Source organism: Mchenga conophoros, linkage group LG3 (assembly GCF_057382185.1).
Source record: "Mchenga conophoros isolate Kocher_MC1m ecotype Shallow Benthic linkage group LG3, M_conophoros_male_GT1.1, whole genome shotgun sequence".
NCBI lineage: Eukaryota > Metazoa > Chordata > Actinopteri > Cichliformes > Cichlidae > Mchenga > Mchenga conophoros.
This window is the reverse complement of record NC_140528.1, coordinates 53,487,377-53,513,335: the sequence shown is the minus strand read 5'-3', so window position 1 is coordinate 53,513,335 and position 25,959 is coordinate 53,487,377. Positions and strand designations below refer to the sequence as shown.

The window sequence follows — 25,959 nt, the reverse complement described above, 5'->3', positions numbered from 1 at the left end:
AGATGATCTGCAGGATCCTGCTGCTCACCATTCTCACCTCATGTGTCTCTGGTTAGTTTACAGCTTCAATTCCAAGAGAAAATTTGACTGTCAGAGCAAGTTGTCGAATTAAAAAATGTAACTGTTAATAAATTATATTGCTATTAAATGCACATCAATTGCATACAATTCCTGAAGTAATACAAAACAATATAGGTGTTAAATAATTATTGAACTGATTATGAAAACAGCAATTAAGCAGCATGCTTTACACTTCATTAATAAGTACTTCAACTGTCCACTAATTTATTTATAAAGGTCTCCATTTGCTGCGTTTCAATGCACTGCTATTTCCTGAGGTGCAGATCAAACATATGTAACCGCTAAACACATTTGGAAACTAAAGATTAGCACAAAAATTGGTACAATTAAGCAAGAAGAACAAGGTAATTAACAGCTGCATTTATTTTTGGTGTATTTATTGGAACATTAAGACCATTTCATATTAATCATTTATTTATAATGATTTATTTTGGCAATTTTAGCACTTTGAGGCATCCTAAATAAAACTGGTGCTGGAATTGTGTTTATTAAAACGTTAACAATTTTATTTGTCTTGTAAGGTCCACAAATGGTCAACTTTAAATGCCACATAAGCAAAATAACCAAACAAGTACACAGCATTTTAAAAAAATGCCTTTGAGACCAAGTTTCTCAAATCAACTATAAATTCATCTTCACAGTTGGCTGACGATGTATTTTCCAAAGTTTAGTAACTGCAACTTTAAAAGTATGATCACCTCATGACCTCACCTCCTTTTTTTTGAAAGGTCTATTTATTACTTTTTGTTTTAAGAATACATCCTCTGTTGGCTGGGAGCCTCATGAAACCTCAGTAAATGCAGTTTCTCAGTGTGTCTGCTCCTGCTCTTTCCCTCTCTGTCTCCTCAACAGGATCATTTGTAGTCAATGTGACACAGAACTGCTATCAGGCAGAGGAGAACCACAACATCACACTGGAGTGGACGTTCACCACCAAACCTGACAGATCAAGCAAAAGTCTTTTTATCCTTTGTAGCTTGTCTCACAAATTGCATGAAATATTACCGGACCTTGTAATCCCAGAAATTTTAACCCCGAACAAAACCTTGTATCATGTGGATCATGGTGTAGAGGTCACAGATTCTAGGGACAATTACTTTACAGGAAGACTGTCTAGTGACAAAGACGCCCTGGGTGAAGGACGAATCAGACTTCAACTGTCCAGACTCAGGACTGAGGACTCGGGTCTGTGCCTGTGTGAGGTGAAAACTGATCATGGTTATGGATATAAGAGCTGTCACCTCAACGTCACAGGTATGTTATTAAGACGAGTCTATTTTCTTTTTTGTTATTTAAATATGATTTCACTGTTCAGAAGCACATTATTTTCTTGATTGTCATTTATAACCGAAACATACAGTATGATGTGTTTTCAATGGCAGTAAATGATTGTCAAAAAGTGTGTTTGGGTCTTTTGAAATAGCAGCTGATCAACGTCTTTTGACTCCTCGACCAGAGAGACGGAGAAGCATCACCTTTTCTGCTGCAGTGTTACCGCTAATTGGGATACCCGCAGCAAGTGCCGTGGCTCTTATTGTCTGTGTTTTTTGGGTGATTTTTTGTAAAAGTGGATGAGATGTGGAAGAACTGTGGAAGAACTGTGATGCTGTTAGTCCTAATTTCTATCAAGGTTTAACAGATTCATGATTTACAGCCATGAATCTGTTAAACATCTGTTTTAAATTATATAAAAATGAAAGGTAAAGCTTTTCTCTATTGCATTATGTCCAGATAAACAGAATCAACCATTTGGGACTTACCTGGCTGATTGAGCATGCATCAAAACTTTTTGTTTGTTTGTTTTTGACTTTTTTTTTCGCAATGTTTAATTTTTATCTTACAAATGAAGGTCAGTGAAGTGAACATAGCTGCCCCCCCCCCCCCGCTTTTAGAATAAACTTTAAAAATTGTGTATATAAAAATGTAGGTGAAAGCATGTATAACCTTAAATGAATAAATGAATACTTCTTATTAATATTTTCTTGACTGACACTGTCACTTCCCACAAATTTAACACACACATCAAAGTCTAGTCAGAGACATCTTCTTCATAATGCTTAATGGAGGTTTCCTGATGCATGCTGATCATCCAAGTCCCAGAAAGATGATTCTGTAGATTGGGCCATTGTGTCTTCAGTGGGAGAAGTGCTTCACTCATGCATGTGACTTCTTGAGTTCCAAGACTGAAACTGCAATGTCCAGATGAACAAAATGAGCTTGCTGGCAACTCTGTAAGGTGGTAATAATCTCAAATAAGATACTGTGACTTAACATTTATATTTGCCTTCAAAGATTTAGGCTCATTCACTGAATTGAACATGTATATACATCCAAATATAGAATGTACTATTCTATGGCAATGTACTTTGTGGGCTGGCTTCTATGAAAGAGTTGAGTAGATGCTCAAAAATAAAAGAGAGTACATGTTTGAAGCCAGCTGTGAAAGACAAAAGCACCAATAAATATCAAATCTACTGAAAAGAAAAAATGATGTAAAGAATAGCATTACAACTGCTAGTGGTACCCATTTGTTTTTGTTTTTTTCTTAAATGTAATTTTATTATATATTCAAACAAAAACATTGAATTAATAAACAAATTTAGCAGTAGAAGAAAGCAATGTATGTAATTAAATGAAAATCAAAATAAAACTGCTATAAGGTCATTAAACAAAATCATATATTTCACCATTTGTTGACTCAAAATTTAAGCAAGTATGTGACATTTCTTTCTGGATTGCTATATGGTGGTAATATCCAATATATTGTTTACTACCACTGTGGTAGTATTTTGTTTTTAGATATAAAACAAGGATGACTCACTACATACATGTGGTATATGTCTAAATTTGAACAAAATTTCAAATAAATCTGTAATGTTATGAATGTATCATCACTTTTGCCAGTTTTAGGTAAACAGGGTGTATAATCACATATAGCACTACCATTTTTATGAAGCTAATGTCTATAATTTCCAGAACAACACCAGTCTCATTGTTTAGAACAACTATTGAACTAGTGTCTGGTTTCAGTATTATGGCAACAGGTGTGGGAGCAGGTAGGGGCAAGACTCAATTTCCCAGATTTTGGAAGAACGCTGAAGACAGAAATTTTCTACCACTGCTGATTGGTATTAACCCTGATTCTTTTGTCCCCATGATAGAACGGAGAAAACCGACTCATAGTGTGTTAAAACATTTCGATTTCTTTTATTCAATCATCTTCCGGAAGAGAGAGACCTCTGCACAGCCCAAACGCCCGTTGCAGGATCTCTAACATTAGAATCATAAACTGTGCCTCATGTAGGCATAATAAATGCTATTTGTCACAATCAGTTCTTTGCTGATTGGCTAGGAGGAATCCACGTGATTCTACAACCTCACAGTTAAGCATGGGAAGGCCAATTTTGACATCCAACACAACCATCTATAGGATTTACAGATGGGCTACAGCAGCAGAAGACGACACCAGGTGCCCCTTCTGTCAACTAAGAACAGGAAAGTGAGGCTCCAATACAGACAGACTCAGGAAATACAGTGGGGCAAAAAAGTATTTAGTCAGCCACCGATTGTGCAAGTTCCCCCACTTAAAATGATGACAGAGGTCAGTAATTTGCACCAGAGGTACACTTCAACTGTGAGAGACAGAATGTGAAAAAAAAATCCATGAATTCACATGGTAGGATTTGTAAAGAATTTATTCGTAAATCAGGGTGGAAAATAAGTATTTGGTCACCTCAAACAAGGAAAATCTCTGGCTCTCACAGACCTGTAACGTCTTCTGTAAGAAGCTTTTCTGTCCCCCACTCATTACCTGTATGAATGGCACCTGTTTGAACTCATCATCTGTATAAAAGACACCTGTCCACAGCCTCAAACAGTCAGACTCAAAACTCTGCCATGGCCAAGACCAAAGAGCTGTCGAAGGACACCAGGAAAAGTATTGTAGACCTGCACCAGACTGGGAAGAGTGAATCTACAATAGGCAAGCAGCTTGGTGTGAAAAAATCAACTGTGGGAGCAATCATCAGAAAATGGAAGACATACAAGACCACTGATAATCTCCCTCGATCTGGGGCTCCACGCAAGATCTCATCCCGTGGGGTCAAAATGATCATGAGAACGGTGAGCAAAGATCCCAGAACCACACTGGGGGACCTGGTGAATGACCTGCAGAGAGCTGGGACCAAAGTAACAAAGGTCACCATCAGTAACACACTACAACGGCAGGGAATCAAATCCCACAGTGCCAGACGTGTTGCGCTGCTGAAGCCAGTGCATGTCCAGGCCCGTCTGAAGTTTGCCAGAGAGCACATGGATGACACAGCAGAGGATTGGGAGAATGTCATGTGGTCAGATGAAACCAAAGTAGAACTTTTTGGTATAAACTCAACTCGTCGTGTTTGGAGGAAGAAGAATACTGAGTTGCATCCCAAGAACACCATACCTACTGTGAAGCATGGGGGTGGAAACATCATGCTATGGGGCTGTTTTTCTGCCAAAGGGACAGGGCGACTGATCCGTGTTAAGGACAGAATGAATGGGGCCATGTATCGTGAGATTTTGAGCCAAAACCACCTTCCATCAGTGAGAACTTTGAAGATGAAACGAGGCTGGGTCTTCCAACATGACAATGATCCAAAACACACCGCCCGGGCAACAAAGGAGTGGCTCCGTAAGAAGCATTTGAAAGTCCTGGAGTGGCCTAGCCAGTCTCCAGACCTCAACCCCATAGAAAATCTGTGGCGGGAGTTGAAAGTCCGTGTTGCTCGGCGACAGCCCCAAAACATCACTGCTCTTGAGAAGATCTGCATGGAGGAATGGGCCAAAATACCAGCTACTGTGTGTGCAAACCTGGTAGAGACCTATAGTAAACGTTTGACCTCTGTTATTGCCAACAAAGGTTATGTTACAAAGTATTGAGTTGTATTTTTGTTATTGACCAAATACTTATTTTCCACCCTGATTTACGAATAAATTCCTTACAAATCCTACCATGTGGATTCATGGATTTTTCTTTTTTTTTTTTTTTCTTTTTTTTTTCACATTCTGTCTCTCACAGTTGAATTGTACCTCTGGTGCAAATTACTGACCTCTGTCATCATTTTAGGTGGGGGAACTTGCACAATCGGTGGCTGACTAAATACTTTTTTGCCCCACTGTACATACAGACAGACAGCTCTTGCTCTAGTTTCTCCTGACAGGTTTATTTCTTTTTTCTCCACACATGAAAGTAATAAGTTTTACCTCCTCAATGTGACGTAGCATAACAAAAGCAGCATGGAAAGGAAAGGAAGACAGCATCTGCAGACTGTTCAAGTTTCTTTTAAGTGTTCTTTATTTTCTGGCGTCACCTTTCAACAATTGTTTCACCAAACATAAGACCTTGCAGTCAAAATCTTACACCGAATTCCATTCACATCTGAACCTCATTAACCTCTATCTTTGAGAAAACAGGTTAGAGTAAATAACACAGTCTAGGCAAAGAAACAGGGATAAAATCATTTTTCCACTTAAACTCATTACCCCAACTAAATCAGAATCAGAATCAGAAAGGGTTTTATTGTCAAATGTTGAGCGGGTTTACAACATTAGGAAATTGCTGCGGTGCTTCAGTGCAAACATACTGTTATAAATACTGTTATAAATTAAGCTTAAATAGACATGAAAATAAAAATGAGAGTGCAGGTGGTGATCAGTGCCAAACATGGAATGATGCAGTGAACACAGCGTAGGGTCATGTGTTAGTGGTGGGGACAGTCATACGGTTATTGTTCATGTGTTCAACAGCAGAGGGGGAGAAACTGTTCTTATGGCGAGAGGTTCTGGTGCGAATGGACCGGAGCCTCCTGCCTGAGGGGAGCAGGTCAAACAGACTGTGTCCAGGGTGAGAAGGGTCAGCTGAGATCCGAGCTGCATGCCCCAGTGTCCTGGAGGTGTACAGGTCCTGCAGAGATGGGAGTCTACAGCCAATCACCTTCTCAGCAGAGCGCACAACACGCTGCAGTCTCTGTTTGTCCCTGATAGTGGCTCCAGCGTACCACACGGTGATGGAGGAGGTGAGGATGGACTCGATGATTGCAGTGTAGAATTGCATCATCGTCCGTGTTGGCAGGTTGAATTTCTTCAGCTGCCTCAGGAAGTACATCCCCTGCTGGGCTTTCTTAATGACGGAGGTGATGGTGGGCTCCCACTTCAGGTCCTGGGTGATGGTGGTACCCAGGAAGCGGAATGAGTCCACAGAGGTGATGGGGGTGTCAGTCAGATTGATGGGGGGGAGTGGAGCTGTGTGCTTCCTGAAGTCCACAATAATCTCCACTGTCTTCTGGGCATTCAGCACCAGGTTGTTGTGGCTGCACCAGGACACCAGACGTTCAACCTCCCTCCTGTAGGCAGACCCATTCCCGTCCGAGATGAGTCCAATAACGGTGGTGTCATCTGCAAACTTGATTAGCTTGACAGACTGGTGGGTGGAGGTGCAGCAGTTGGTGTACAGGGAGAAGAGCAGAGGAGAAAAAACACAGCCCTGAGGGGAGCCGGTGCTGATGGTCCGGGAGTCCGAGACATTCTTTCCCAGCCTCACATGCTGCTTCCTGTCCGTCAGGAAGTCAGTGATCTACCGGCAAATGGTTTGAAAAGTCAATCTCTTCACAAAATCTGACTCATTAGGTTATTTTAACGGAAATAAACAATTTTACACAAAAGAAACACCCCTTCATTTGGTTATACCCAATTGACATGATCAATGACATCATAACCTATAAGAACAGGAAGTCCTGGGGCAGCCCTTCCCATATACCTGTTTCACATTTAGGACCTGCACAAAGGAACACACAATGATAAGTATAACCAAACTACATAAATAAATGAAAGATTCAAATCAACTAATGATGAAGTGACATTTTGCTTTAACAATATTTACACAGATGTAATGAATATAAACAATGCTACCACAAACAAACCCGGGATAGTATGCAGAGGCAAGGTTAGATGTGCAGTGTCTACATTAAAACACTGATTGACTATAAGATAACAGAAAACATAATAACAATATATACAGGTGACAAATCGTAAATGAATTCAGTCTTAGCCACTTTATCACACTCATGAATGCCATCATCCTCACTGTCAGTCAGGACTTTAGATGTGTGCTAATAAAGTATATTCTGGGCAGGTTATTTTACTGTATTCCCCCCCAGTATGTAAAAGTCACAATTTCTATGTAGTCTTTTTTAAATAAGTCAGACAGTAATTTCTATATTAGACCACAAGGTTTGCCACCTTGTGGTCTAATATACAAAGCCCTTGTGAGGAGGTAATTTGAACCACTTTTACAGCACACATTACATTTGTATCCTGTTTTATGTTTAAGTCACATTTTTCTCTGCATATATGAAATCCTGTGTAAAATGTCAAAACACAAGATTTAAGGAATTTGCTGGCAAGGAATTTGTCTGGGATCTGAAAAGAAAAAAAATAAGATGGTTGTTGAGAATATAAATTAGTGTTTTGATGTTATAATTACAAGGAAATTGTGATGAAACTCCTTTTTTAAAAGCATACCTTCGGTATGGAAGCGGTTGAATGCAGACTCTATTTGCTGCAGAGGTTGCAGAGTTTTAGAGGTTGGTGTGTTAGGCTGGAAGGGAGCTGGTAGCTGCCTGGGGCATCAGGATGATTGCTAGTAGTGGGATGGGGGGCAGACTGCAGAGTGTTTTTTGGCTGTTTAAAAATTGTTTAGAAAATAAAAGATTACATTAAACTTATCTACAATGGTATATGTTTATCGCACACAGAAATACACACACGCATTGAACATCACAGTATACTACACCTGGAAATTTCACTTGAGGGGCCGAGGGGAACCTACTTTTTGTAGGTTGTTCATCTTCAGAATCTGTGTAATTGTGTAGGAATTTGGTCGAAAAGTAAACAAACAGTGATATTGAGCTGTTTTGTATTTTTTCTTTTGTGTTATGTTAACATTTTTTTTTTGTAAATTAAAAAAAAAGTACAATATTTCAGGAATCTATTAAGTGCACTAATGTACAAAAAAAAACTTAGCAAAAGAAATTTCAGGTAGACAGTTATGGAAAGACAAAATGACAAATTGTATTGACTTCATTTTTTAATTTCTTTTTAAACTTAAAGTAAAAAAATAAGTTACATGATATTTGAATGATTCCACATGTTTGAACCATTCATGTTTGTGATATCACTCTATTTATATATTATTTATATAAAAATTTGTATGTAAGACAGGGAATAAGACAGTCTTACTTTGATTCTCTTTTTTGATTGATCTGCCGTCTGAAGTATTTCATTTAGTTCACTCAGATACCTTTTAAGGCTTCTTTTTGGTTCCTCAAATGTATCTACAAGTACAGACATAATGTTGGGTCCAACAGAAATGATCACCCAAGAATTATATTACATTCAAATTTCATAAAACTGATTCTGATAATGCCCACCATGGCTTTATATGAGAATCATGACTGATTCATAGGTTTGCCATGAGTCAGTGGCTCAACTCTCCTCTTTATATTCACTTTCACCTGAAAACAGCCTTGTAGTTCCACTAAGGCCTCCTCCAACCACCTCCTGATACTCCTGGTAGTCACGGGCTTCCTCTTCACAATGGGCACACAGCAGGGGGTGAATCAGGTTGTGACCTGACCTACCCAGTGGGGAGAGGGCAGAAGAACTAATGATGGGCAGATCATATTAATAGTAGCATAAAATAGGCCTAAAATCTAAGTCTGAAAGCATAAAGTTCAAAGTCTGGGCAATGTATCCACTCTTTGATTGTTATGTGAGCATCCTGGACCTCTCCTCATCATATTTCACCAGACGGTTATAGTCAAGAGTGTCACTCGGGCTTTCACTTATTACTGTTTAGATTTTTTGCAAGTTGCCTTTCCAGCTAGAGAGCGTTTGTGTGAGTTAAGTCTGCAAGATGTTATCTGCAAACCATTAAGAGAAGATTTAGTTTGGACTTTTTCACTAAGTGAACTTTGCAAAATCAATTTCTTTATTTGCTGTGCAATCAAAGTTTTCATCAAAACCGTTCATGTGTGTCTGCTTTTGTGTCCTTATAAATATTGGTAAAAATATACCCCAATCATAGAACAAGGCAGTGTTGATTTAAAAGAATAACAATTATTTGTAACATTAAAAGTGTCATATCAAAAACATTACCTCCTTCTGGTCTCAATACAGTCTGTTAAGGAGTTGTGTGGAGAATTTGGTTTGACATGTTACACAACATTTCAGTAAACATATTCATCACTGCACTCAAGAAAAGGCACAAAGACCAACTAGTCTGACTTCATGGTTGTCTAATGCCTTCATAACTTATAGAGATAGGTGGAGCTGAGCAGCCTTTCTAGATATAATAATAATAATAATGTGTTTGAGTGTGTGAGAATGTGTGTCTCTCTGTGTGCGTGACTTCCAACTGTTTCTAACAACAACCTTAGTCATAAAATGGTAATCTCCCCCACACCCAATATATGGTTCAATTCCTGTATTGGTTCACCATGCACAACACAGTGAAGCCATACAAAGGGCAGGAAGCTTACCAAACATCAAACAGAATCTTCACAAGGGATGTGTCTACAATAATCCTCCCCCAGCACAGAGTGGCTGGAGAGGTGGTCAGAGACAAAGGGATGTCTTGATCCTATAGATTGAACTAAGAGTTTACAAATTTAAGAAGCACAATGACAACATTCAACAATTAGACTTAACACGTACAAACTCCAAAACACGTAAAAACTCAGAAGCACATAAAAACTCAAAACACGTACAAAAGACAACAGAAGTGCTCCAGGATGCTCGGCGCGGTGTTGAGCTTTTGTTACCTAGTGGCTACACAAGCCAGCAAGTACCAACGACTGGATTTGGTGTGTGGTAGTAACAGGTAAATGAACTTTTTTAAAATTATTTGAATATATATGAGTGCTTGTATATAAATACACAAACAATACACATATACTTTCAATTCTGTAATTTAAGTGATCTAGGTAGCTCTGTTTTGGAAGTTCAGTTAACGCTAGAAATGTGTTTTGGAGTTTGTACGTGTTTTGTCTCTCGGGCCACCGCATATATTTATATATAAGGATATATAAATAAAACCACTTTTTACGTTAGTAATTCCTTTTGTGCATAATTTTATATTATTGTTAATAATAAATTAATTAACCCTTGTGCGCCCGCCTGTTCTCGGGGCGTGGGTCGTGGTGACCCCCCGAGCGGTGTGTGTGTTATTATGATGATGATGATAGTGATAGGGTGGGGGGTCGCTAGGACCCCCCGAGCGGCATATGTGTTATGATGATTAGGGTGGGGGTCGCTAGGACCCCCGAGGGGCATATGTGTTATGATGATGATAGGGTGGGGGGGTTGCTAGGACCCCCGAGGGGCATATGTGTTATGATGATTAGGGTGGGGGGTCGCTAGGACCCCCTCGGGGCGTGTGTGTTATGATGATTAGGGTGGGGGGTCGCTAGGACCCCCAAGGGGCGTGTGTGTTATGATGATTAGGGTGGGGGGTCACTAGGACCCCCGAGGGGCGCTTGTGTTATGATGATGATTAGGGTGGCGGGGTCGCTAGGACCCCCGAGGGGCGCTTGTGTTATGATGATGATTACGGTGGGGGTCGCTAGGACCCCCTCGGGGCGTGTGTGTTATGATGATTAGGGTGGGGGGTCACTAGGACCCCCGAGGGGCGCTTGTGTTATGATGATGATTAGGGTGGCGGGGTCGCTAGGACCCCCGAGGGGCGCTTGTGTTATGATGATGATTACGGTGGGGGTCGCTAGGACCCCCGAGGGGCACTTGTGTTATTACGACGTCGGCGGCATCTGTGGAGCGGCGGTGCGTGAAGCGGAGGTGCATGAAGCGGAGGTGCGTGAAGCGGCGCAGTTGGGACAGTACGTGACGGCGCAGTTGGTGCACATGTGCACTCGGCACTCGTGGCACAGGATCTTGGTCTTTACGTCTTTGCTCCTGGGACACACGCGGCACCTTCACCTCTTGACCGGAGAGGAGTCGTGTGGCGTAGCGTCGGCGGTGCGAGTAGTACGAGCATCGGCATCGTCGGCCTCGGTGGCAGTACCTTGGCCCGCGACTCGGCCTCCTCCTCCTCCCCGTCCTCGCGCTAACGCCCTGGCTTCGAGCATGGGGCGCACGAGCGCTTTGCCCAGTCGCTTGAGGAAGAGCCGTCGTTTGTTGAGCTTGCCCGCCATCCAGTCGGGGTGAATTTCCCACCACAGCACGAATGCATTGTAGGCTGCCACGTTGACCATGTTGTGGAAAAGGGCCACTGGCCACCTGCAGGTCTTTCTCCTGCAGCTGTACGTGCTCATGACCTTGTCCAGGTTGTCGACGCCTCCCTTGGTGCGGTTGTAATGCAGCACCAAGGGAGGTTTTCCGCCGCCGTCGCTACTGTGGCGGCTAGGCCGGGGTTTGGGGTCGGAGCGGTGGTGAGGAGCAGCACATTCTTGTTCTTCTTGGCCACGTACCTGGCGCTCCACTTCCCTCCAGCCGTCTGTTCACCATTTCCAAGCCTGAAAGAGAGGCAATGGAGAAATACATTCATCATTCTCTGACGGCAGGGATTATCCGGCCTTCATCCTCTGCTGTAGGCGCAGGATTCTTTTTGTGGCTAAGAAGGACAAGAGCCTCCGTCCATGTATTGACTTCAGAGGTCTCAACACTATCACCGTCAAAAATAAATACCCCCTGCCACTCATCAGTGCTGCATTGGAGCCCCTGCAGGGGGCCACTATTTTCACTAAACTAGATCTCCGCAATGCTTACCATTTGGTCCGCATCAGGGAGGGTGATGAATGGAAAACAGCTTTAAACACCCCGCTAGGCCATTTTGAATACCTGGTCATGCCCTTTGGGTTAACCAACGCTCCAGCCGTGTTCCAAAGCTTGGGACTTTCTGAACCGCTTTGTCTACGTCTACCTAGATGACATTCTAATCTTTTCCAGGAACCTCCAGGAACACAAGGTCCATGTTTGGGCCGTGCTACATCGCCTGTTGGAAAATAGACTGTACGTTAAGGCCGAGAAGTGCGACTTTCATGCACAATCTGTCACATTACTGGGATAAGTTCTAGCTGGAGGGCAGGTGAAGACGGATACAGCCAAGATCCGGGCAGTTCAGGAATGGCTCACACACACGACTTGCAAGCAGCTACAACGCTTTCTTCTATTGGCGTTTCATAAGGAACTACAGTCAGGTAGCCATCAAACTTGCTCTGGAACAATGGCGCCACCTATTAGAGGGAGTGGAGCACCCATTCACTATCTTCACCAATCACAAGAACCTTACCTACCTTAGGACAGCAAAGTGACTGAATGCCTGCCAAGCCAGGTGGTCCTTGTTTTTTGATCGATTCAGATTCTCGATCTCTTTCCGTCCAGGCTCTAAGAAAATAAAAGGCCGACGCCCTCTCCCGGCAATACAGTCAGGATGAGAAACATCTTGAACTGGCTCCGGTGCTTGGCAAAGGTAAGCCGCGCACTTCATTTCTCTGGACAAACTTCCCACCGCCACAGAAACTGCTAAGCTAATGGTTGATCATGTTTTCCGGCTCCATGGAATCCCTGCAGAAATCACATCAGACAAAGGACCCCAGTTCACCTTTCGGGTCTGGAGATCTTTTTGCTCTGCCATGGGTACTCAAGTCAATCTCAACGTAATATATATATATATTTTTTCAGAATTGTTTTTTTCACTTTGAGAATGAAATTACTGTACTACAAGCAACTAACCACACAACACTCATACATCACTCACACCTTTGAGTAAGAAGCATTTCAGGTTATTTTTTCCTGTAACACACTGACTGACGCAAAACACTGACTGTTTTCTCTCCACCAGACTTTTCTTACAGCTTCTAACAGCCGTGCTTACTTAATTTCCTGTTCCCAAGTAAACAAAGCAGCTTGTATGAAGATAAAATACGTGGTTGCACAACATCATAGATTACGTGTCAGTGCAACCCAAAATGTTTGGTGTCTTGAGCAAATTACTATCTTGTTAGCATCTTATCATTTCTCTGACGTAGTTTAGAAGTAAATGTGGTATGCTGTGAAGTCCTGATAGATTCGAGTTCTTAATCTGAAAACAACAGCTTTATGTTTTACTAAAAATTACAAAATCACTCTCAGGGATGGAGCTTTCTAGGCAGTGGAAACTGTCCAGTGTCTTTTTCTTGTACAGACTTCTTTGGTTTATCATAAAAAATAACAAAATCAAGATTGTAAATTTGAACTAGCTCTGCTGTTGATTATCTAAATGAGACTGTTATGAATATTTAGTATTTCAAAAATGCAGAGGATGTGTAAAAGCTACAAAAACCACACAAAACAGTCTCAATCCAAGTAAAGTGTTTCTTATCTGTTTGATCTAAGTTTTTAAGTTATGTACATACAGATAGGAGACAGGAGGGTGGGGAGGGTGAGAGGGGAAATGACACACAGGAAATCCATGTCCTGCATTGAGAACTCAAACCTTCAGTATATGGGTCGCCTGTTTAACCAGGTTAATTATATCAATACTGTAAACTAAGTCTGACAGTGAGTTAGTGACAGTAAGACAAACCCACTCCCTCCTCCAACTATGATGGGCTAAAGAGAGGCTTTGTGCATGCTTCTCTGGAGTTGACAAACTGTCTAAAAGCGAGCATAACTGGCAGCTTGTTCCTACTTTAATAACTGGTAAATTTCACAGAAGTCCAAAACAACTCCCAAACTACCAGGAAGGAGACAACAGAAGCGTCTATTTTTACCTCCACTGTAATTTGTTCCATCTTCCAAGCTGGTGAGTGGTTGTTGTTGTTACTTATGAACCTGTTTTGTAAGAATCCTACATTAAATGATTTGATCAGATATTTTTTATTTTATATTTTTATGGTATACTATTGGCTGCTGCCCTCACTGACAGACAGTGTTTAGGAGTAAAAGAATACATGTACCACGTATTTAAAATACAAAATATGAGTAACTGTATTCTGTTACAGTTACTGTTTAAAAAGGTGATTTTTAGAATACAGTTACTTTGTTGAAATAAATGGATTAGACTTTGTTTTTTTCCTGTTTCATATATTAGGTTATGCCCTCTCTATTTTTGGTAATTCCATGCCGGTGGAAACCCAAGCAAAACACGCATTAAAAGGCTCTAATGTCTATGTCTCAATCTTGCGCCCCATGTCACCCCTACTTGCGGCCGCATAATGATGTGAAGAAATATTTTTTAAAGTTATTATTCAAAAACTTTTTTAATATCAAAGCAACAGGCAGAGAGTTACAGGCATAGCCCTAATGAATGTAGCATCATGGACAGTGTAGTCCGTGCTGCAGGGAGAATGGACTGGGAGAAAGGAGATTCGAAAAGTACGAGTTGTCACCAACCAGAAATTGGAGACAGAAGCATGCAAATATAATAATAACCACTGCAGCCATCTAGTTGGTATTGATATTGCGAATAACCTCCAGTAAACGTAATAAATCACACAGCAATAGTACATTCATGTAGTTGTAAAATATGTTACTCTCATTGAGTAACGTAACGGAATACGTTACAAAATACACTTTGTGGCATGTATTCTGTAATCTGTAGTGGAATACATTTTAAAAGTAACCTTCCCAACACAATGACACACATGATATGTGTTTTCCTTGTTAGACATTACAAACTGATTCACATTCAAGAAATTCTTTAAATTCATTTTACACTTGGCACCATTTGGCGCACTGTGCCATTAATTTTAATTATTTGATGTTGAATAATTTCAAAATGCAAAATCAAAAGAACATGGTGATTTATAAATAAATACATTAATATTCTTCCTTACTCCTATGTTTTTTGCATTTCATTTTACTGTTCACAACAAGAACATTGCATTAATTATAAAATGGTTACATGGCTGCAAAACAAAGAAAAAATCTGTTTCATGTGTTCCTCTCAGAGCCTGAACCACCTGTCGTCAGCATTTCAAAGTCAAATTTAGTCTGAAACTCTTTTATTCACATTTAGAACATCAGAGAAGCTTCACACTACTGATCTGCAAACAGGCAGATTCATAATGTTAGATATACGATGTTTTGTACACACATACGTTTCATTATCACATCATCATCCTCATTAGCATGTGATGAATGCATCTAAAAAAATTGAAGGAAGTGATAAAAAGGAAACAACTTACTGAGTAACTTCAGTTTTCTGATGATCTGACAGACACAGACAGAGTGAAGAGTCAGACGCTGTTCTTCTGAAGTTTAACAACTTTTCTGCATCAGGATCGAAGTCAGAATGAAAATCCTCCATTTTCTTTTCTTCTGCTTCTTATCAGGTGAGGGCTGATGATCTTAATGTTTCTCTTTAATAAAAAGAAATGGAAGTCATCTTTATGAATCATTTCATAAAATACACATATTTTCATCTTGTGATATTTACAGTTTTTTTTCATCTGACAGGTGCAGCTGTGCAAGTCGAGGCAAAACACAATATTTGGTCTGCAGCTGAAGGAGGAAATGCATCATTTGTCTGCTACTTAACTTTATCTGGAAGCACAAAGTTCTTCTGTAAGGAAAAATGTGAGCGAGCAGAAGATATCCTCATTAAAACAGATGGAAGCACAGCTCAGAGTGGGAGATACAGCATGAAGTATAAAGATGGATCTCCAGGAAGAGGAATTGTGTCTGCGACCTTCACACACATGATCAAGTCTGACTCAGGAATGTACAGGTGTGCTTTAGGAAGACCTTCTGTTCCAGATTCAAACTATGACTTTGAGGTCAGAGTTTCAAATGGTGAGTTTTTACAAAAATTCCCTGAAATAAAAAATGTAAAGGACCCCACTAACTGGTATTTAGCAATACAGAGCATGTTTATATCAAGGTGTTTAATTAATCAATAAATGTAACTTTAATGTGATATACTATGTAGGTGTACATTTTACACAGCATGTAAAAACTGTAGTGTCATCAGTTGAATTGAAATTCTAGCACCTCAGTGTAAAGCCAAAACAATATAAAATGATTTTGGAGTCAAATTTCAGCTCTGCTAAAACCAACACAGTTTTACAACAAATTAAACTATCACAGTCTAAAGCCAAATCTGTCTCTTGTTCACATATTTGACTGATTTTGAGTGTAAGTATGATGGCTTGTATCATGATTTTAATAGAAAGATTCTATTAATGTATTATTTATAAGTAACAGAAGCCAATTTTGTGTCATTTGAGAAACCTCAAAAAAGATGAATATCTTCCAAAAGTCTCATGCTAAAAACAAGTTAGTCACCTTTTATTATAAGTTTTGATACCAGGATCTTCTAGCTGCAAGTCCTGAAAAATGCTTCACAAAATAAGCCAAATGAAAGAAAAAAATAACTTCAAGGGTCCGTATATCTGCCCTTCAACTTCATAGTATGAAGGTAACATTTTGCGTGGCTTCATTAAATACTGTACAACAAAAAGTGTTGATTCTGAGAGGATCAGGTAAGCATGTGTTGTTTTCTGATCTAATATGAAAAGATAACTTTGTTTATTTTAACCAGGAAATATAATTATGATATAATAGCTTACAGTTTCAGTTCTTACTCCAATCCAACTGAATGTTCTTGTATTTCACAGATCTGGGCAAAAGGGTTGGTTTTTATCGCACACAAACTGAGGGAGACAACATCACATTGGGATGTTCTAATACTGTGTACGGACAGAGGAAGTTTTTTTGCAAGAATCAGTGTAAGAATGAAGGGGAGATCCTCATTGACACAAGCAATGATAAATCTGTGAGTGGCAGATACAGCATTGAATACACAGCAGGATCTCTGTTTGGACTGTATGCGACCATCACACAGCTGACCAAGTCAGACACAGGAGAGTACAGCTGTGGTTATGGAAACCCTCTGTCTCCAGATTCATACAGCAGTGTAAATGTTCTTGTTATTCATGGTAAGTTTCTTTTCAAAATAGTAAAGACATTATTATTATTATTAAGATCACAACTTAAACAGGAACCAAAAACAAAAACAAAGTAAACTAATTATAACTATAAGTATAAGATTAAAGACAATCACAGTGAGATTGATGTTACTGCCCGAGATCAGATGATACACTGGCTGAGACATCATTAAACTGTCCTAAAACTGTCTAAATTGAAATAGAGGTTTGACATTTAAAAAAAGGTTGGATGACCAATCTCAGAGTATTATTTTGTTTTTGTGCAGGTAAATTTAATCATCTGTTCAACTGCAAAACCATATCTCTTATGATGCTTTAATTTAAAAAAAAATGAAGATATTGTCATACGTATTAAGTTTCACAGCCATGTTTTCTTTTAATCACTGCACATATCTCCAAAATTCATTTTCTTTTGTGTTTGATACATGTTTGTATTTACCTGTATGACAGTATTATTATTATGGTGTATTAGTGTGTATTACTATTGATTTTTTATTAATTGTTTTTGTATATCATTCACAGCTTTAAACACAACTGCCTCCCCACTACAAACAGCAACACAAATGGCTTCAAACCCACCTGCTTTCACTCTACAGACGAAAGCAACACAGAGTGAAAGTGTCACTGCAAGAGTCTCTACACATTGTCCTGACTCCTCCTGGCTTCTGGTTGTGCGTGCGTCCTTGGATGGTGTTTTGCTGATGGCTGTTTTCGTCATGCTCTGCTACATTAATAAGACAAGGAGGAACTTTGGACTGAACACCAGAGAAAATGACACAAACATGGAGGTGAGTTTGTGTCACTTGTGTCACTCATCTGGTGAACTTCTTTTGATATTTTGAATGTTGCAGCATTTTTTTTCCTGTCTCTGAAAAAAAAAACACTTTGTGCTTCTTATTTTTAAACTTCAATGTCCATGAAATGGTAATGTGGTAATATGGTTGTTGAAAATCTGTTGTACTTCTCATGTTTTATGTTGTTTGCTTTATTTGTTTGTTTTAGTTTCAGTTATTTGCTGCGCATGACAGCTTGGACCCAACCTCAGAACATAAAGAGCCCAAACGCAGCGGGACCAAACCTGCATTATTAAAGACCAAAATCTAAAAAGTAAAAGATTCCCATGATTTAAAATTTGGTTGTCTTCTCTCTCATATCTGTTTAGTTTTGATGTTTTTGAGCATGTTTCTGAGATTTGATGATACAATCTGCTTCACTATGTTTTATTGTTGTTCTGTTGTTCTATATCTGTATCAGCATAATTAATAAGGAGACTTTGGAGGAAGTTCAAAGCTTGGCTGCCTAATCATGTAATCAAGCAACATTGTAACTTTTAACTTGGAGAGGTTGTGCACATTTGGTTTTACTTTATGTATTTGTGTACTCTGTGATTTAGAAATTTATGTGCTTACTTATGCAATGTGTTTGAAACTACTAGCTTTTCTTACAAGGTATATACAATCAAAGAAAAATGAAGATATTGTCATACGTATTAAGTTGCACAGCCATGTTTTCTTTTAATCACTTATACAAAAAAAATAAACATCTGCAAAATAATGTGATGTTTCCCTAAATGAATTAGAAATATACAGAGTGCTCTACAATAATGAGGCTGTGTCCCAATTCAGAGACCGCACGCTTGAAGTACGCATTTTGAGTGCGATTACGTCACCGCCACGCGACGTCGGCTGTCCCAATTCGAAGTGTACTTCAAATGCATACTCCAAATGCACAGTCGATTTCCCCAAATATCAAGCGTGGTCCGGTGCACGCTTCGTGGTCCCATATATCCCACAATCCATAGCGCACCGGTGGGTGTGGATAATTTTGCCGCAAAGTATGGCAGAAGGGAGCGGCCGAAGAGTGAACTGTCAAAAGTAAGTAGTGAATATGATGTCACTTATTTATGTGCGAATGTTTAATAATGAAGAACATTAAAACATTGCTGTTGGCCACATGTCGGCAAAGTTATGTGACATTAGTGATGTTTGTACTAACTTGGTTTTAAAGCCTTTACTTTAAAATATACGCCGTTCAATAGCTGAGCTTAATCTTACAGAGAATGTGATGATTTTATGGTTAATTAAAGTCAGTCATATATCCACAAACACAACAAGCTGAAAGTCAGTGATGCTGCTCGGTTTGCAGTCCTGAATATCACGGCACAAGCAGGATCCACTGCACCGTTAATGTTAACTATATTATTTGCTGCCTCTGCTCGGTGGTGTCGAGCCAAACGGACTTTAACGTGTGTTTGAACGAGCTGACGGTTCACTCGTTAAGCTGAAAGAAAGATGCTTTAATCACAGGAGTCACACATGTGTCCACTGTACCATCTGGGAACTCTTCTTGTTTAGCACTCGTAATAACACAAACACTAAATCCTCCTGTTTGTAGCAGTGTATACACCTGAGACTGTTACCTGTCTGTCTGTCCTGCACTCTCTCTGTTTCTTTCTCTCTGATTGTGTAATAAAAGTATGAACATGTATTTATAAGTTACACTTGTGTTTGAATCCTGCACCTTATCACACATTTGATTTCCATGTGTGACAACTGCAAGTGTCCAGAGTGAGGACAGACTGAGGGACCCACTGCTGCACATCATCTGTGAGGCTTTGCACCCCTGATGATCCACCAGGACAAACTCAGCAGTGTGTGAGGAAGAGGAGGAGGAAGAGCCAGCAGCAGCTGACAGATGGAGAGAATAGACAGACTGTTCCCTGTTTGTGAAGGACTGCTAGGAAAGTTTAAAATCACTAACTGTCTGTCCTGAATCAGTCTTATTAGGTAATGTTCAAATAATTGTATCATTCCAGTGTTTTCAGTGTGGGAGAAAGTACTCAGGGCCTTCAAGTTACACACTATGAAAGGCAGCAACAAGTTTAACATTCAGAAACCTAAAGTATGTATCAGCAGCAGAATGGAGCTAAAAATAAATGTTTGTTTCAGTTCTATGAAGCTTTGAGTATTTTGGATTAGTAGCACTGCTGTGTTTGTTGCATCATATTGCTGTAATTGTTTATATGCTTTATATATTCTGAGGTAAGTTGATCTATAGTGTTACATCATATTCTATAAGGATGTTATGTGTTTGTAGACTTTCTGCCCAGTTTGACCCATTTAGCAGAAGTCAGCCTGTTTAAGGCTCTGATATCTATTCTGTATGACTTAAAGCAGTTATGACATGGTCTGATTTTCTCACCCAATAAAGGAATATTTCATATATCAGTCTACTCTTCATTCTATCAGAAACAGTTTTCACTGCTCATACATTTGGTTTTTACATGTATATGTGAGTATTGAGCCAAATGTAATGTAATGCCAACATATTAAACGGACAATATTTGTCTCTCATGTATAATACATCTGTATATACACTGTCAAAGGTACTTGTCTTTAAGTGATTTAAGCTGATAGGCAATATAAATAACTGCAACTTGAATCTTTGACCCAGAGTTCAAGCTCACTACTGTAATATATGCTTTTATATATATATATATTAGGGGTGCAACGATACACAAAATTCACGGTTCAGTTCGGCTCAATACTTTGGTGTTACAGTTCGATATTTTTTCGATACAAACAAAAATGTTCATGCCTTTTTAATTTGTCATTTATTAAAATTATAAATATATATTTTAACTCAAAAGTACAGTTTTTAAATTTAATGTTGCTGAAACAACAAAGTAATAAAAAAGTAAATATATCTGATTGAGGAATCACTCATCTTTGGAAAAGAGAGTTTATTACAGAGAAATGGCTCTTTCCAAAATAAAAGCTATACTATACGCTTCTTCTGGGCTATATTCTCAGCAGTATATTAAACATATCAGGTCCCCATAAGGAGAATCATGTGCTAACGGCTGTCTAAATGACTCGGGTAAAGTTTGTAGCATGCATGCTTGTTGTTTTTGTCTGCTTCCACTTGTCTTTGCACTAGGATGATGTCGGAGTAAATGTGCAGTCATATTCGTTGTGTTCCCACTAGTGCTGTCAGCGTTAATCTCGTTGAAATGACGTTAACGCCACAACACAGCAAATCTCCGTTAACGAGCTACCGCGGATCGCCCCGTGCATGGGGCTGGACGGCCAACACGTTAACGAGCAAACTGCGCTAACGCAGTAGTTCCCACCCATGTAATTGAGCATTGCGTGGCACATCCAACATACTGTTTTACTTTTGTCCATGACGCGCTTACCTTCAGGGTCATACATCACATGAAAACCAAAATAGTTCCAAATGCCAGATCTGAATGAGGGTGGGGGAGGTTCAATTTGCCATGTTGCAACGAGAACTTAACTTCTGTCTCGCTAGCTTGCCCTGCGCTCAGTGAATCTGCGTTCGACTACTCTGCCTAGGCTGCACTGTCGAGCGCAGATCCACTGAGTGCTCAACACAGACAGCATCGTCAGAAGGAAAGTTGATAAAATAAATAAAAAATGTTGTATTGCTCGATACTAATGTATATATACCCCTATATATATATTAGGGGTATCGATATTGAATGGTTCAATATCGATACGAGTATCGTTGCAACGATACTCGTATCGATATTGAACCATTCGATACAGTGCTTTCGGTTCGGTATGCATATGTATTGAACAATACAACATTTTTTATTTATTTTATCAACTTTTCTTCTGACGATGCTGTCTGTGCTCTGTGTTGAGAGCTCAGTGGATCTGCGTTCGACTATTCCGTGTAGGCTGCACTGTTGAGTGCAGATCGACTGAGCGCAGCACAAGCTAGCAAGACAGAAGTTAAGCTCTCATTGCAACATGGCAAATTGAACCTCCCCCACCCTCATTCAGATCTGGCCTTTGGAACTATTTTGGTCTTCATGTGAAGTGTACATCGCACTCGCTTACATCATTGTCATCAGACACTCTCGCAAACAAAATCACAGTTTCGTAACGCAGTAACACAGCGTGCTTACGGGGAAGTAACAGTAATGTAATTAACTTTTTTGCAATAGTAATCCCTTACTTTACTCATTATTTGAAAATAGTAATCGGATTACACTAACGTGTTACTTGTAACGCATTACTGCCCATCTTGGCTCATGGGGCTCATTTGATTATCTGGTTTTCTCTGTATGTATTATAGTAGGGTCTAGCTTACAATATAAAGGGGGTGACTGTTGTTATGATTTGGCGCTATATAAATATAATTGAATTAAACTGAATTGAAATGCAGTCTGCATATTTCTCTTTTAAATAGTTAATTTTACACGAGCACGTTGTAAACAAAAGCTCAGATAACTCATGCAATAAATTTGCACCTTGACAATAAACAAACTGTGATGTTTTATAGTATTAATGAGAAATTGGAAAATTCTTGCATTCCTCAAACAGAAAGTGGAACTAATGTTACAAATCTGACAACCTACTTCTGTGTTCATTAAAAAAAAGCATGTTATTTTGAAGAACTTAGTATCACATCATTACCTCAGAGAACAGAATAATCCAGAAAACACAAAACTGCAATTTAATGTAAAATATTTTTTATTTTTTCAGAATTGTTTTGTCACTTTGAGATTGAAATTACTGTACTACAAGCAACTAACCACACAACACTCATACATCACTCACACCTTTGAGTAAGAAACATTTCAGGTTATTTTTTCCTGTATCATACTGACTGACGCAAAACACTGACTGTTTTCTCTCCACCAGACTATTCTTACAGCCTCTAACAACCGTGTTTACTGTTTCCAAGTAAACGAAGCAGCTTGTATGAAGATACAATACGTGGTTGCACAACATCATAGATTACGTGTCAGTGAAACCCAAAATGTTTGGTGTCTTGAGCAAATTACTATCTTGTTAGCATCTTATCATTTCTCTGACGTAGTTTAGAAGTAAATGTGGTATGCTGTGAAGTCCTGATAGATTTGAGTTCTTAATCTGAAAACAACAGCTTTATGTTTTACTAAAAATTACAAAATCACTCTCAGGGATGGAGCTTTCTAGGCAGTGGAAACTGTCCAGTGTCTTTTTCTTGTACAGACTTCTTTGGTTTATCATAAAAAATAACAAAATCAAGATTGTAAATTTGAACTAGCTCTGCTGTTGATTATCTAAATGAGACTGTTATGAATATTTAGTATTTCAAAAATGCAGAGGATGTGTAAAAGCTACAAAAACCACACAAAACAGTCTCAATCCAAGTAAAGTGTTTCTTATCTGTTTGATCTAAGTTTTTAAGTTATGTACATACAGATAGGAGACAGGAGGGTGGGGAGGGTGAGAGGGGAAATGACACACAGGAAATCCATGTCCTGCATTGAGAACTCAAACCTTCAGTATATGGGTCGCCTGTTTAACCAGGTTAATTATATCAATACTGTAAACTAAGTCTGACAGTGAGTTAGTGACAGTAAGACAAACCCACTCCCTCCTCCAACTATGATGGGCTAAAGAGAGGCTTTGTGCATGCTTCTCTGGAGTTGACAAACTGTCTAAAAGCGAGCATAACTGGCAGCTTGTTCCTACTTTAATAACTGGTAAATTTCACAGAAGTCCAAAACAACTCCCAAACTACCAGGAAGGAGACAACAGAAGCGTCTATTTTTACCTCCACTGTAATTTGTTCCATCTTCCAAGCTGGTGAGTGGTTGTTGTTGTTACTTATGAACCTGTTTTGTAAGAATCCTACATTAAATGATTTGATCAGATATTTTTTATTTTATATTTTTATGGTATACTATTGGCTGCTGCCCTCACTGACAAGAAGAACATTGTATTAATTATAAAATGGTTACATGGCTACAAAACAAAGGAAAAATCTGTTTCATGTGAACCACCTGCCATCAGGATTTCAAGTCAGACTTGGTCTGAAACTCTTTTATTCACATTTAGAGCATCAGAGAAACTTCACAGTACTGATCTACAAACAGGCAGATTCATAATGTTAGATATACGATGTTTTGTACACACATACGTTTCATTATCACATCATCATCCTCATTAGCATGTGATGAATGCATCTAAAAAAATTGAAGGAAGTGATAAAAAGGAAACAATTTACTGAGTAACTTCAGTTTTCTGATGATCTGACAGACACAGACAGAGTGAAGAGTCAGACGCTGTTCTTCTGAAGTTTAACAACTTTTCTGCATCAGGATCGAAGTCAGAATGAAAATCCTCCATTTTCTTTTCTTCTGCTTCTTATCAGGTGGGGACTGATGATCTTAATGTTTCTCTTTAATAAAAAGAAATGGAAGTCATCTTTATGAATCATTTCATAAAATACACATATTTTCATACATTATTTTATGTTGTGAATATCTATCTTTTTTGTGTTTTTAATTTTGCTATCATTTCTTTTCATCTGACAGATGTAGCTGTGCTAGTCAAGGCAAAACACAATATTTTGTCTGCAGTTGAAGGATTAAATGGCACGCTTAACTGCAGCTTATATTTGTCTGGAAGCACAAAGTTCTTCTGTAAGGAAAAATGTGAGTGAGCAGAAGATATCCTCATTAAAACAGATGGAAGCACAGCTCAGAGTGGGAGATACTGCATTAATTATAAAGATGGATCTCCAGGAAGAGGAATTGTGTCTGCGACCTTCACACACATGATCAAGTCTGACTCAGGAATGTACAGGTGTGGTTTAGGAAGACCTTCTGTTCCAGATTCAAACTATGACTTTGAGGTCAGAGTTTCAAATGGTGAGTTTGTACTAAAATTCCTTGAAATAAAACTATGGAGAGCCCTCACTAGCTCTAATTTAGCATTATAGACCATGTTTAGATCAAGCTGTAATTAATTAATAAATGTAACTTTAACATTATACACCATATAGGTGTACATTTTATACAGCATGTAACAACTGTACTTTCATAAGTTGATGACAACTTTGTTTATTTGAACCGGGACATATAATTATGATATAAAAGCTTACAGTTTCAGTTCAGACTAATTAATGTTCTTCTATTTCACAGATCTTGATTGAAACATTGGTTTTTATCGCACACAAACTGAGGGAGAAAACATCACATTGGGATGTTCCAATTCCAGAATGAAGGGGAGATTCTCATTGACACAACTAATAACAAATCTGTGAGTGGCAGATACAGCATTGAATACAGACCAGTATCTACATTTGGACTGTATGTGACCATCACACAGCTGACCAAGTCAGACACAGGAGAGTACAGCTGTGGTTATGGAAACCCCCTGTCTACATTTAGACTGTAGATTCATACTACAGTCTAAATGTTCTTGTTATTCATGGTAAGTTTCTTTTCAAAATAGTAAAGACATTATCATTATTATTATTATTAAGATCACAACTCAAACAGGAACCAAAAATAAAAATAAAGTAAACTAATTATAACTATAAGTATAAGATTAAAGACAATCACAGTGAGATTGTTGTTACTGCCCGAGATCAGCTGATACACTGGCTGAGACATCATTAAACTGTCCTAAAACTGTCTAAATTGAAATAGAGGTTTGACATTTAAAAAAAGGTTGGATGACCAATCTCAGAGTATTATTTTGTTTTTGTGCAGGTAAATTTAATCATCTGTTCATCTGCAAAACCGTATTATGATGCTTTAATTTAAAAAAAATGAAGATGTTGTCATGTATTAATGTTTTCTTTTAATGACTGCACATATTATATACCCCCCCCCCCCCCCCCCCCCCGCCCCCCGCGCCGCCGCCGCCAAAAAATTATGATGGCGGGGCTGAAATGGATTTCATCTACCATTTCCCCACAAGATACACAGACTCACTGTGACTGCAGGCAGGTGTAAACAATTTTAGTGTGCTTTATATTTTATATTATGAACAAAATTATGAATTTTGTGTTTAATAAATGTTTGTATTTACCTGTATGACAGTACTCTTGTTATGATGCATTAGTATTGATTTATTATTAAATG

At 39.0% G+C, this 25,959-nt stretch overlaps 1 protein-coding gene across 1 annotated transcript; it reads left to right on the top strand.

Moving 5' to 3' along the window:
* Positions 1-15,324: 15,324 nt before the first annotated feature.
* On the top strand, positions 15,325-18,167 carry LOC146579506 (polymeric immunoglobulin receptor-like). Its single transcript, XM_085269317.1, has 5 exons — positions 15,325-15,449; positions 15,574-15,909; positions 16,734-17,054; positions 17,586-17,851; positions 18,066-18,167. Exons 1-5 carry the CDS (start codon positions 15,410-15,412, stop codon positions 18,165-18,167), a joined length of 1,065 nt encoding a protein of 354 aa, XP_085125443.1. The 5' UTR covers positions 15,325-15,409.
* Positions 18,168-25,959: the final 7,792 nt, after the last annotated feature.